The sequence below is a fragment of the Globicephala melas genome, chromosome 20 (genome assembly GCF_963455315.2).
Source record: "Globicephala melas chromosome 20, mGloMel1.2, whole genome shotgun sequence".
NCBI classification, from domain to species: domain Eukaryota; kingdom Metazoa; phylum Chordata; class Mammalia; order Artiodactyla; family Delphinidae; genus Globicephala; species Globicephala melas.
Window position 1 is genome coordinate 18318429 of NC_083333.1, and position 14443 is coordinate 18332871.

A 14443-nucleotide genomic window follows, 5' to 3' on the forward strand; every position below is an offset into this window, starting at 1 on the left:
GGCGCGCACGCACATATGCGGGCTGAGCCGCTGACACGGCTTTGGGTCATCACATGGGGAGCCTGGTATCTTCTGGGTGCAGCATCACGTGGCAACTGACAGCCCAGAGGAAGTGGCTGGCGGCCACCGTCCTGGCCCCGGGCCTGTCACACCCTCATCCCAGGCTGTGCTGTCCTGGGAAGACCAAGTCCCCTAGGAGGGAAAGGCCAGCGCGTGGGGCCTCCGTGGGAGGAGGGGGAGGTGGAGAGGCTTCTCCTCTGTCCTCTCCTGTGGGCAGGGCTGGTCCCCAAAGGCACCATGAAGGATGGCCTCCGAGTGGTGCCCGAAGGCCACACGTCACCTGACGAATCGCTCGCTCAGCGTCCTGGTGTCAGCACACACCAGCATCCCCGGTCCGTTAAAGTTCGTGTTCACTCTGCCTCCGTGATCTCGGTATAACCTCTCCTGCCCCCCACCCTCAGTGGGCACATCCAAGCAGCTCTGCAGCACCCCGCGCAGCCCTGGAGGGCGGGGCCCCCGGGGAACCGCAGTCACAGCAAGGGGCCGTGCAGGGGAGGGGGCCAAGGGGCATCAGGACCCAGTCCTTTCTGGTGACCCCCGGCAGTTGCAGTGGGGACCACGGCCCAGTGAGGAACAGGGACGCGAAGATGCCAGTTTGGAAACAGACTGAATGGAAGCCTGGCATTTTGAGAAAATAGTAACAATAAATGTCACTGGGACAAATTCATAGTCAGACAGAAACAAAATATATTTATTAGAAATATTACAGAGCCATACATCGCACGCGTCCACGTTCACAGTTACACACGCCTCTGTTGCGTCCTGACAGCGCTGGGCACGGTCTGTGCTCTTGGCAGAAATGAGGCCACAAACGCACTGCTGCATTCCACTCATGCAGTCGAAGTTACTGAGCTACTCAGGACAGCACAGGTTCAGCCCAACTCTAACCTGGGTCGGAGAAGTGAAACCTGCAGTGATGCCAGGCACACGCGATATTAAAAATCCTTTATAAAAAGGTTGCTGGGTCCTGTCCTTTGCCACATGTCACTGGTCAGCTCCTCTCAAACGGCCCTCGAGCTCTGGGCTGGGAAGAACTAGGGCTGGATTTGGCAAAGGGGCTTGTATCTGACGACCGAGACCTCTGTCCCCAGGCAGCGCGGTGCCTGTCCCCTCAGCGGGGACATGGGGGGCGACTGGGAAAGCAGCCCGTGGGTCTGGGGACCGTGACGCCAGGTGTGAGCCGCTCAGGATCCTCTGGGTGGAATCAACAAAAGCTATAAAACAACAGCTGGGTGAAGAAGGGAAACCAAGGCCGTCTTGTTTCTGAAGTGACGAGGGACAGAATGGGAGGTGGGTGAATTTGCCTGGTTGCCCAGACACCGCGCCCGGTGGGCAGGGCCCGTGCCACCATCAGCTGTGAAACAACTCAACGCAAAGAACCATGGGCTTCTCTTCATGTCTTTAAAAATACAAAACACAACAAAACTCCTCCACTCTTGGGGGGGTCTTGCATTCTGCATCTATCTTGTGTATAAAAATAATACATTTTTTGGAAAAAGGATCTGCAGAACCACCAAATAATTTTAAGTGACGAAGTACTGGCTGAAGGAAGACGGGAAGTAACACGGGTACTGTGACCTCTGAAAACCTCAGGACAGAAAACTGGGGACGATGCGGTTTGCTGACAGTAACCACCGTGTGTTCTCAAGTTTTCCACACTCACCTTGTGCTCCGAGCTCCCCAGTTAAAACCTGACCTACGCGGCGGCCCCCTGCCCCCCGCCCCGACCCTGCAGTGCTGACAGGCCTGAGCCGGCACCCCCGGGCCCCGCAGAGCCAGACCTGCCCCAACGCCACCCTTGTCCCTGCGGGCAGGACACAGGTGCCCTGTGCCCTAAGGGTGCTCTTGCTGCAAAGCAGTCAGGCAACCTCTTTCCGTTATAAAAACAAATTGCACGTGGCCTCCTCTCCTCTTTTTAGCCTAAAGGCAGCAGCAGCTCCAGCATGGGGGGAGGGGAAACAGCAACACCTCCACCGCAGAGGCTCCGTGCTGATTCCGAATCCCCCTCAGTGATCACTGAAGACAGGACACCGCAGCGCCCAGGCCCCTCCAGGCGCGCTGAGGCATCAGCGGCCCCTCCCACACGGAGCCTCACGGTGACCCCAGGCTGCACACAACCAGCAACGTCCCAACCGCACTCCTGGGGAAGCAAGCAAGGCAGGGTCGGGGGACGAGGAGACACCGGGAGTATCTTTCAGCGGGCCGCCCCTCAGGAAGGTGAGAGCTACACCTGTCCGGGTGGTACCTCCAGCTTCCACGTGAAGACAAATCGTCACGGCCACCGTCACCAGACTCTCTCCTTTCAGCGCTTCTCGGGGACTTTGAAAATATACAGAACGCAACCCTGGTCCCCTTCCCAGTACTCTGACTCCACGCTGGGGCAGTGAGGAGTGTTATCAACGAGCCCCCTGCAGAAGGACCCCAGCCAGCGGCCTCGGCAGCTTGAGGTGGAGGCACGGGCGCCGTGTGGGACCCGGATGCCTCTTCCAAGGCGGCCAGGAGGGAGGGTCGAGCTCAGCCGCCCCCAGGACAGGGACCGATAGGGCCCCGGCTACGAACAAGGGCTCCTACCAGCCTGCAGGGAGTACTGCGCCAGCTGCCCTGGGCTCTGGGGCCGTGGGAAGGACCCTGGTCGACGGGCGCTGATGTAAGCAGCTGTGGGATCCCCCGGGCCGGGGTGAACCTCATTTGCTACGTAAGGTACATTTATTTGCCCAGGTGATTACCTGCACCTGCACCTCCCAGGCGGAGGGCGGCTCTGGAGAGGGCTCTGCTGCCGCTTAGGGTGACTGCAGGCTCTAGGGAAACTGAGTTGCCTCCTTCAGTTGTACCCCAGCCGGCTCTGCCTGCCCCCAGGGCCTCCTTTGCCGTGCAAATGTAGGCGGCCTGGGGAAGGGTTAAAACCACAGCCAGAGTTGGAATACTGTACATCGCCGTCTGCCCAGCATCCCAAGAAATACACGTCCTCCAACTGTTTGTGCAAAAGCATGAGGACCCCGGCCGGCACAGGCCAGTGCCTTCTGTCTGAGCGACTTTGTCAGGTTCCGTGCGGGGCAAACGTGTGGGTGTGGATGGGGCGTGAATACGTGCAGGACACTTGGAGCAGGTGACAGTCACGGAGGCTTCCCGTCCGCCGCCGCTGAGCACGGTGTCCTGGTGTGACTGCGTCCCAGACACACATCCTCCTGTCCTCCCAGGGACACCTAGCAAACTACCCAGGGGCTCCTTTACATCTCAAGTTTAATCTTCCACCCAAAGAATCAAATAAGGGACAGGAGACCTAAAGGTGGTGAAGTCCTTACTGAGGACGCAAGTCTTTTCCCCAGGACGCAGGGCGCTCACGTGTTGCAGGGTTGCTTGAGAGTAAACTTTCTCTTTTTGTGTTTTGTTGGGCATTTTTCTTTTGGAGGGGTCTGGGAGGTGTCAAGTGGAGAGTTTTTATAGAGGCAGAAGCCAGCATCTGTAGTAGAGACGGTGGGGTTTGGAAGTGCTGTTTGTCGTGAGATTCGGGGCAGCTCCAGTGAACACACCGCTGGGCTCCCGCGGAGAAGGGGGGCCCAAGAGAGCGTGGCCCCCCCACTCCCGGGCCGCGTGCGTCGGCGTTCAAGGTGGGCGTGGTGGACCTGGCTGTTTCTTGTGTGTGTGCTGGTCCTGGGCGAGCTGGGCGGTGGACGGAGCAGGGACGAGCAGCAAGCTCTGCCTCCAGACTTACGTCTCGAAGTACTTGTAGATCTGGGCCACGTACTGCATCACGCTCTGCCAGTCGGGCCGGTCTGTGTGCAGCATCTCACTGAGCTCCTGCGGGAGAGGGCAGAGGTCACAGGGGGCCACAAAGCCTTCCCATGCAGCCGGCGGGTACAGGCAACACCCAGCCGGTGCTAAAGGTGCTTAGTGAAAAGAAAAGCTTTTCCTTCCCGTTTGTTCAAGAGATGCTGTCCCTTTTAGGAAACATTAGACTTGACCTCCCGCCTCTCCCATCTTTTAACAACATGACAGTGAACATTAACAGAAGTTTTGAACTAAAAATAAGAATTGCCCTATGGTCCAGCAATCCCACTCCTGGGCATATGTCTGGACAAAACCATAATTCGGAAAGACCCATGCACCCCAATGTTCACTGCAGCACTGTTCACAACAGCCAAGACATGGACACAACCTAAATGTTCATCAACAGAGGAACGGACAAAGAAGATGCGGTACATATATATGATGGAAGACTACTCGGCCATAAAAAAGAATGAAATAATGCCACTGGTAGCAACATGGATGCAGCCAGAGATTACCATACTACGTGAAGTGAGTCAGACAGAGAAAGACAAATACCATATGATATCACTTACACGTGGAACCTAAAATATGACACAGGGCTTCCCTGGTGGTGCAGTGGTTGAGAATCTGCCTGCTAATGCAGGGGACACGGGTTCGAGCCCTGGTCTGGGAGGATCCCACATGCCGCGGAGCAACTAGGCCCGTGAGCCACAACTACTGAGCCTGCGCGCCTGGAGCCTGTGCTCCGCAACAAGAGAGGCCGCGATAGTGAGAGGCCCGCGCACTGCGGTGAAGAGTGGCCCCTGTTTGCCACAACTAGAGAAAGCCCTCGCACAGAAACGAAGAACCAACACAGCAAAAATAAATAAATTAATTAATAAACTCCTACCCCCAACATCTAAAATATGACACAAATGAATCTATATAGAAAATAGAAACGGACTCACAGACAGAGAACAGACTTGTGGTTGCCAAGGAGGAGGGGGTTGGGATTAGCAGATGCAAACTATTATATATAGAATGGATATAAGGTCCTACTGTAGAGCACACGGAACCATACTCAATATCCTGTGATAAACCATCATGGAAAAGAATATGAAAAAGATGTACATATGTATATAACGGAATCACTTTGTTGTACAGCAGAAATTCACACATTGTAAATCAACTAGACTTCAATAAAACAAAAGTTTTGAAAAGAGTCACCGCGATTCCATTATTGTAAAAGGATTCCCACCTCTCCAAGCTACCTCTGAACGCACACCTGTGTCCCACACGCTCCGTCACTGTGTGCCCCGTGCTTTGACACTTTTCATACACAATTTCCCGCACAACTGTGCTGTGTCGTTTTAGCGGATGTGCACTGTCCTCTCGGTGCACGGCCTGTGACCGTGGTCCCTCCTTCACCACAGACTTCGCAGCGAGCATCTCCTCTGTGCGGTGCTGCTTCCTTCTGTCGGATTTGTGCCACAAAAGTCCTGAACTGATTGAAAGCTGTTTTACCAGAATGAAGGGTCACCATTCCATGTTTCATTGTTGTTTCCCCCTCATTTCGTTGGCAACAAGCAGGCAGAGGCAGAGGCCGGGAGTGGCGGCAGGCAGGACGGCACTCCGTCTACTGCGTGGCCAGGCCTTCCTGAAATCCATGGTGCTGAACGTATTTAATCATTCACTTTGGGGCTGAACCTGGATTCTTCTGTGGTCACAGGAGCACACTAGGGAAGGTCCCGGCGTAAAGCCAGAAGCAGAGATGCAGTGGAAAAGCAGGCTGACCTTAGCACATCTGCTCCTGGGCGGGGTCAGAACGGGCTGAGGCCTGGAACCAGCCATTTAGCTTCTGTTTCAACATCTGAATATATTTTACTGACTTTGCTCCCTGGTCGTGCGAAGAAATCAGCACAGCATTGGTCACGGGAAAGGGTGGAAAAGAAATGTGTGGAACATTCCGCACAGATGTACCTAGAACAATTTGAAAAGGAAAACCAAGTGTTTTCCAGAGATGCTGGAGGGACGGCAAACCTCCCTCCAAGGGGGGCAAGGACGCGTCTTCCTGCTTAGAGAGGATTCGGAAGTCTGATCAATATTCACTGTTTTACTCAGAGTATCCGATAGGCCTGAACCTAACAATAATTAAATTTTAAAGTATTTTGGTACATGGTTAACGTGACATCTGAACGTGTTTGAAGAAATCATTTAGCACTCTTCAGGAGAAGAGAGGGTACGCCGCATCAATAAAAATCTGCTAGTGCATGACACTTGTTTGATTTAGTAACTTAAAACCTTCCCCAAAAAGAAAACACCAGGCCCAGATGGCTTCACTGGTTAATTCTTCCAAACAGTTCAGGAAGAAATAATACCAATTCTACACAATCTCTTCCAGGAAACAGAAGAGGAGGGAACACCTCCTCACTCACTCTGTGAAACCAGCGCCAATACTAATACCAAAACCAGACAAAGACATTACAAAAAACAACTACCAGGTTCTCACTTGAACATAGACACGATAATCCTTAATAAATATTATCAATTGAATCATGATCAAGTGGGGTTCATCTCCGGAAAGCAAGGCTGCTTCAACACCCATAAATCAATCAATGTTATTTATACTAACAGACTAATAAGAAAAACCATATGGTCATATCAATAGATGCAGAAAAAGCATTACACAAAATTCAATAACTATTCATAATAAAGGTTCTCAAAATACCAGAAATAGAAGGGTATTTCTTTTACCTAATGAAGAACATATACAAAACCCAAGGGCTGACATCATACTTAATAGTGAGAAACTGAGCACTTCCCCGCTAAGATCAGCAAAAAAGAACAAGGTGAGGATGCCTTCTCTCACCTCTCCTAGTCAGCACTGTACTGGAAGTTCTAGCCAGTGCATAAGGCAAGAAAGAGAAACAAATACAGATTAGAAAGAACTAAACTGTCTTTATTTGCCGATGACATCACTGTCTATGCAGAAAACTCCAAAGAGTCTACCAGAAAAACCTCTTGGAACTAATACGCAAGTTTAGCCAAGTCTCAGGACACAAAATCAACAACTTTCCTACATGCCAGCAATGAACAACGGCATATGAAAAAAAAGAAAAAAAAAAAACCCAACCATTTAAAATGGCACCCAAAAACATCTACATGCAGAAAACTATAAAACACCACATGCAGAAAGTTACAACATACTGATGAAAGAAATCAAGAAGCTCTAAATAAATGGAGAGATGTTCTAGGTTCATAGCTTGGAGACGGAGTACTGTTAAAATGGCGATTCCTCCCATCTGAATGCAACCCCAATCAAAATCCCAGCAAGCTGTTTTTGGGGGTAGATAGCGACAAACTGATTCTAAAATTTACAAAGGCAAAGGTACCGGAATAGCCAAAACAATTCTGAAGAGAAGAATAAAGCTGGGGGACTTGATGTCACAATTTCTAAAGCTCTACTGATCAAGGCAGAGTGGTGCTGGTCAAGGGGCAGACACTTGGGGCATGTTATGCGTATTCTACCACAATAAAAATAATTGATAAAAAGAAAAACGATAGGGCTTCTTGTCCTCAGGGGTCTTGGTGGGGATGGAGATAAGCTCTATCATCAGAGAAATTACAATATCACACACACGTGCTCCACAGACTATGAATAAATTGTGCTTTCAGAGCCCAGGTGGGCAGGGCTGCCCAGAGGCAGGGTCATGGAGGGGTGAGACGTGGGCTCTGGAGACAGCTGGGCTCCTTGACCCTTGTCTTTGCTACTCACTGGCCACGTGCCCTTTCATGGAACCGCACTGTCTCAGTGTCCCACCCACAAGGAGCATCTACGTCGCAGGGCTTTTGAGAGGGCCAATGACACGGACAATGCCCGGCACAGAGTAAACATGCACACAGTAAGTGAATTAATTGTCTAAATAGCCTCTATAAAGTTTATGCTACAGATCAGGCCCAGTTATGCCTAAGGAATCATTCTGATATCCCCGTAAAATCCTGAGTTGTAATGACCTCCCTTCCCAGGGGACCTGAGGACCTTAGGCTGTGTGAGGAGTGACCGTTCTGGTGGACACACCGGCTCACCCAGCAAGCAGCACCCTCACAGACCGTATGACCTAGTGCAGGCGTGCCCACCTCAGCAGGTACGAACACATCAACCCTCGGAGGGCACACATGCTGGCTGCTTTTACGGCAGTGGCAACAGTAGCACACATATTCTCTCTCCTATTCTTCCTGTGAGGAGTTGTTCCACCTGTGATGTGGCGTGTTAAACTTCTATATTACACCGTGGCTGGGAAGGAATGCATTCTAAAATTTCGGGAACACTGTAGGGTTTTCACTTGTAAAAAATCTCATCCTTGCTAACAATGGTAAACCCAGAAACCTATATTTGCTAGAATATACACATATAAGGGAATTTTTTTCCTGACTAATCTAATAACAGAACTTGACCAAGGACTTGGGATTATTACTGCTGTCAGTTCTGATTGGGTGTATTTTTAAAATGTCATGTGTAATTAAATATGTTATTTTTCAATCCATCTCACGATACTGTAAAGCAAATTTAATAATGTAGGAAGCTTCTATTTTTTTGATGGCATAAACGGGTTAAATTGCTCACAAACATTCCTAAATGGTTTTGAGATTCATCATGACGTTTGTCAGTAGCTCCTCAGAGACATCTCTACAAATGAAACTGCTGCCTCTGACTGTTAGTTCAACAAGATGATCTCATTTGCTCCCCAGCTTTCACTACAGTAGTACGTGAGATGAAAAAGAGGAAAAAATGTTAAATTTAAAAAGCAAATATTAACTGTAACACCACAAAGAAAACCGTATTCTGTGTATAATATCATCTTCTAACAAGTTCTCATGGTGTCTTTGATTCCTTATGTAAATTATCTGTGGTCACTTGTTAGCTGTTTAGTGTTTCAGAAGATAAATCAGGTTTCTGCTACGCCGTCTTGGCCAGACATTAAGTCCCCTCACTCCTTTTTAGATTCTCTAGACGTGTATTTACACAATAGGGACACCTGTTTCTTAAAGGTTCAGTGGAATTTGGGCTTACTGGGAATTTTTTGTTCGTGTGTGTGTGACTATATTTAAAACAATGAATTTCACTTGGTTAAAGTTCTACTTCTTTCTAAGTTTTGGAGAAATATTTACATTTACATTTTTTTTTTTTTTTTTTTTTTTTTTGCAGTACGCGGGCCTCTCACTGTTGTGGCCTCTCCCGTTGCGGAGCACAGGCTCCGGACGCGCAGGCTCAGCGGCCATGGCTCACAGGCCCAGCCACTCTGCGGCATATGGGATCTTCCCGGACCAGGGCACGAACCCACGTCCCCTGCATCGGCAAGCTGACTCTCAACCACTGCGCCACCAGGGAAGCCCTACATTTGCTATTTGAAGGAACGTATTTACATATTTTTTTTAGAAAACTGCCCGTTCTGTTTCAAACACTTTGGCGTACACTGTCACAGTACTAAAATTCCTGATAGCTGTCCTTTCCCTTTGTCATTTCATCCTCTGAGGTTACACAAGTATGTCTCACTGTTACTTCAACTGAGATTTTCCTAATCGCTAGTAAGATTGAACATCTTTTTAAATGTTTACTGGCCATTTGTGAGTTGTCTGTTCCAGACTTTGATAATTTTCTACTAGGTTTTTTTAAATTATTATTATTGGTTCGTAGAAATAATTTGTAGATTATACGTCTTTGCTTTTTTTGCAGTTATGTTATGATGTGTCTGGATGGTTATTTTGTATTATTCATCCTGTTTGAGATTCATTAAGAATCTGTGGTCTTTCATCATTCTGGAAAAATTTCAGGCACCACTGCTTCAAATATTATCTCTCTTCACTTTTTCTTTCCTCTTCTTCTGGAATTCCCACTGGACGTGGGACTTAGACACGGTCTGACTTTATCTTCCATGCCTCTTAAGCTCTGTGACAGACACTATCAGATGTTCCCAACCTCTCTCTCCCTTGAAAGGCTTCCCGCTAAATTTAGAGAATGAGAAATGTTATATGCTTACTTTCTCAAACTCCCTTGCAGCTGGTGTGTCCACATAACAGAGTACTACCAATGAGCTGGAGGGACACTGGGAAGGCTTTTGGTTTCCTTATCAAAGGGGGAAGATGTTAGGCACTTGCTCCTCTCCCTTCTCCCTCCTTCCTGCCCTGCAGACAGGAGTGATGTCTGGAGCTTGGTAGTCATGTTCAACCACAGAGAAACAAGTATGAGGGCAAAGAACCAACAGATTAAAGATGGTGGAGTGAAGAGAAGAGACACTCTGGGGTCCTTGATTATAACATTGAGCAGTGAACCATTCCTGAAACTAAATATATATATATATATATACACACACACACACATACACATATATATACACACACACATATATATATCTTTATGGTTGAAGCAACTGTTAGTTGGGTTTTCCATTTCTTGAAGTTGAAAAACCTATTAACTAATAAAACCCCTCTACTACATTTTCCATTTTTAAATGTCCCTGTTTTATGTTCTGGGTAATTTCCTTAGATCTAGTTTCCAGTTCAGTAGTTCTCTCTTCTGCTGTATCCAATCAGTTTTCAGCCCAACTGGTAACTGGTATTTTTAATTCCAAATTTTAATTTCTACAAGTTTTACTTGATTCTTCTCCAAGTCTTTTTTTTTTATAGTACTGTGTTCTTCCCTTATGATTTTAATATGTTTAAACACAGTCTTTTGAGGTCTCTCTCTTCCTGTTTTATTATCTCAAGTTCTGGTAGATGATCCTCTTGGTGGTGGTGCCTGCTGACTAGCTCAAGTAGATCGATTTCTTTTTTAAAATTTTATTGGAGCACAGCTGATTTACAGTGTTGTGTTACTTTCAGGTGTACAGCAAAGTGATTCAGTTACACATATATACATATATTATTTTTCAGATTCTTTTCTCACATGGGTTATCACAGAATCTTGAGTAGAGTTCCCTGTGCTATACAGTAGGTCCTTGTTGTCAAGTAGATCATTTTCTTGAGCGCTTTGTAATTCTGGATTGTGAGTGTATTTTCAGCAGCCTCTGTGCTACGGGCCCAGGAGCCTCCTACAGCAGAGACAGTATAAACTGGGGAATGCTTGCAGTAGATATTATAAATTTGGACTCCAAACCTCATCTGGCCCAGTTTTCTTTCCTTACAGGAGATTTTCCTTTTCTGGCCACCAAAAAATCCCAGGAGGAGACCAAGCTTCCTTATCACCTCCCTGGACTGGAAGGTGGAGATTTTTATTTCCCCGTCAGTAAGAGTAGCATTTGTGAGCCTTGGTTTTGTGCAGGGGTCTCAGGACTAATGCACTGTTTACAGGAGCTCAGGGCCTTGTCTCTTGCCCCTGCATGGGCAAGAACCACAGCCTATACCCATCAGATGCCCGCTCATTACGAGCTCCCTCCACCACCCCAGCCCCAACCCTGGGGGTGGCCAGAGTCCCAGCACATGCCTCAGGGCTCTGGTCTTCACACCTCTTTTAATTTCCAGCATCTGGTTATTTCCCCGTCTTTCTTCAGAGATCAGCTATGTATTGATTTTTTTTTTTTTTTTTTTTTTGCGGTACGCGGGCCTCTCACTGTTGTGGCCTCTCCCGTTGCAGAGCACAGGCTCCGGACGTGCAGGCTCAGTGGCCATGGCTCACGGGCCCAGCCGCTTCGCAGCATGTGGGATCTTCCTGGACTGGGGCACGAACCTGTGTCCCCTGCATCGGCAGGTGGACTCTCAACCACTGCGCCACCAGGGAAGCCCTAATATTTTTAAAATTACATTTTATTCAGATTTCTAGGTGCCTTGAACAAGAGGGTTTTAATGATAATTCAGTCTAGAACTGAAATTTATCCACAGTGAAATCTTCACTGAAAACACTCTAAATCACATGTGGTCAGACCAACTGGATAATTTTCATTAGGAATCATGAGTAACATATCTTCAGCAGATGGATTTCACTGTTGTGTAAAAATTATTTAGTAGATGGTATAAAGTTCTTCCTCATATGATTAGAACAAAGTATCACAAGGACACGAAGGAGGATACTTACCAGGCTGGGTTTGATGCCTACACTTTCAGCTGCTTCAAATGCCAACAAGAGATTTCTTTTCTAGGTTAAAAAGACAAAGACAATGAAATTATCAACTAAAAATATATAGTTTTTGCTAGGAAAAAACACCAACTGACATTCCTATAAAGATTACCTACTGTTTATAAAACACTTAAGTTTTGAAGTCAAGTATGCAACCGATGATCTTAGTTTACGGGGAAAAAAAGATTAACAGGTTACCGTTGTCACTAAAAATGACATTATTGATTGATTCCTGACCATCAAAGATACATTTTTGTTAATTCGGTTATTTATGTATTTTTTTGCTTTGTCAAGATTTACGACATACACATTACGTGGGGTATCAAGTTGTTTAATCATGGTGTTATACCAAAAAAATTATCAAAGGAATATGTGCACATCGTTAAACTCAGTCATATGAAAAACTGTTGCTTCCCTCAATCCTGGTCCTCGGGAGAAGACCTTTTTGTTTCTCTCTTTAATTCTGGTGATCTCCTCCATATCTCTGTAACTGCTCACACCACCATTGCTTGACTTCCGAAACAGAGGCATTGCCTTCTAACTTCTTCCCAAGATAAATGAGGACTTAGGTGCCTCTCTCCTCCCTGCATTATACTCACATAGCTCACGTTTGTGCCTGTGTTAGTTATGTCTGTGACTTGGACCATTTTCCTGAAACCTCCATTTCTCGTCCCATCAATTGCAGACAGCAGTTCCCAACTCCACTTTGGATGACAAGGAAGACGTCCCCTTGCCTTTCATCCACCTTGTCAAGTTTTAAACTGTTAAAACCTGATAGAATTTGCCTCCTTTTCTTCAACCACACTTAAGTGTTCAGCACCCTCTTAACAGAACGACTCTGAAGGCTGAACACAGTAAGCGGTGTTTACACAGCAGCTGCGATCAGATTCCTCTCCCCAGTTCCACAGTCGTGATGCTGTGCCCCTCAAAACATTTCTTCCAAATGATTTTTTTCTTTGTAACTCGACCAATGGCTCAAATCCACACCACGTTTCAGTGTGCTGCAGACCTGGACCTTGACTGTCCTCAAGTCCGTTTGTTTTCAGTTCTGCTTGTTGGGATTTTTCTTGCTGGGAGAAGAACGGTGCCTCCTCTCATCTTCTGGTTTCTTATCTTTCTGACTATGGCTTACAATCCATGATATTCTCTTTGTACCAAACTGACTTTCTGTTCTAATATGTTCTGTTCTCTCATTGCCCCCCTTTATTAGACCCCCAAGCTCTTAATCGTATCATTATCCTATGAAACCCTTCAGCCCTGGAGTCCTCCAGAACCTGTCGACTGACCAAAAAAAAAAAAAAAAAAAGCACAAACTAAAAGTGGAGAATTATGTTTTATTTGGTGGACGTACTAAGGACTTAAGCCTGGGAGACAGGCTCTCAGATAGCTCTGAAGGCATTGTTCCGAATAGGTCAGGGAGAAGCCAGAATACATAGGAATTTTGCAAAAACAAACCAGGTAGTTGAATATCAAAAGATTTCTGCTAATTAAAGAACAAAACAAACTTCTCAAGCTAGTGAGTTTAGCACTCTTCTATGCATGGGAAGATGCAAGAGTCTGGGCTCACTGAAATCGTTTCTCTGAAATGCACCTTAACTATCTAGGGCCCGTATCCTGCTTTTTTCCTCCATCCTGGATCCTCGCAGGTTACATGGTCGGGGCGGGGGCAGTGGCTGAGGGCTTGATGGCCTCAACGTCCTTTGTTTACTGATATGGCAGGTGACACTTTTTGTCCACAAACCTCATGTCAGTTTTTGGATAAAACCCCTGTTCTTTTTAAAAAATTTTTTTATCTATCTATCTATCTATGGCTGCGCCCTGCAGCTTGCGGGATATTAGTTCTCCGAGCAGGGATTGAACCCACACCCTCCGCAGTGAAAGCTCAGAGTCCTAACCACTGGACCGCTAGGGAATTCCCCTGAGAACCACATTCTACTAGAGCACATTCTTAGTTTCCCTCTTAAAGAAAGGCTGTGGGAGAGATACATTTTCTGGATGCGTTCATATACGAAATGTTCTCTTTTCTGCCATCTCACTTGGTTAATAATCTGGCTGGATACAGAACTCGAGGTTGAAAATAATTTCCCCTAGAACTCTAGAGGCTCCACGTCACTTAGCCCTCGTTTGTTGTTCCTGTTTTGAGACCCTTTCTGGCTGTTCTCTGATGCTTCTTCACCTGGATGAACTTAAGAATCATTTGGTCACACCTCCTCCCGTAATTCATCTGAAGTCATTCAGATTATACGAAACTTTAATTAAATTGGTAAAGTAAGTCTAATTGAGAGACGAATGTTTCCCTATGTATTCACGTTTTCTGTTGCTCAGCAGAATTTTGTAATTTTATGCATTGAGATTTTCTACAGAATTTTATACATCTCCCCACTTCCCCTTTCCGTCCTTTCCGGCACATCTGGTGCCTGAAGATTAAGGGGTCCGCTGGATACTGAGGCAAACTCTCTGTACTAGGTACCAGGTCACGGGAAACACTAGAACACGGCAAAACTCTTTTCTTCTGGTCTGTGGTCG

General features: G+C 46.9%; 1 protein-coding gene across 1 annotated transcript in view; it reads right to left on the bottom strand.

Annotated features, from left to right (window-relative positions):
- Positions 1-727: 727 nt before the first annotated feature.
- SPECC1 (sperm antigen with calponin homology and coiled-coil domains 1) overlaps positions 728-14443 on the bottom strand; it is a 245943-nt gene continuing 232227 nt past the window's right edge. The window contains 2 exon segments of the mRNA XM_030861333.2: positions 728-3858; positions 11876-11935. Of these exon segments, the coding sequence (XP_030717193.2) occupies positions 3769-3858; positions 11876-11935 (150 nt within the window). The 3' untranslated portion in view covers positions 728-3768.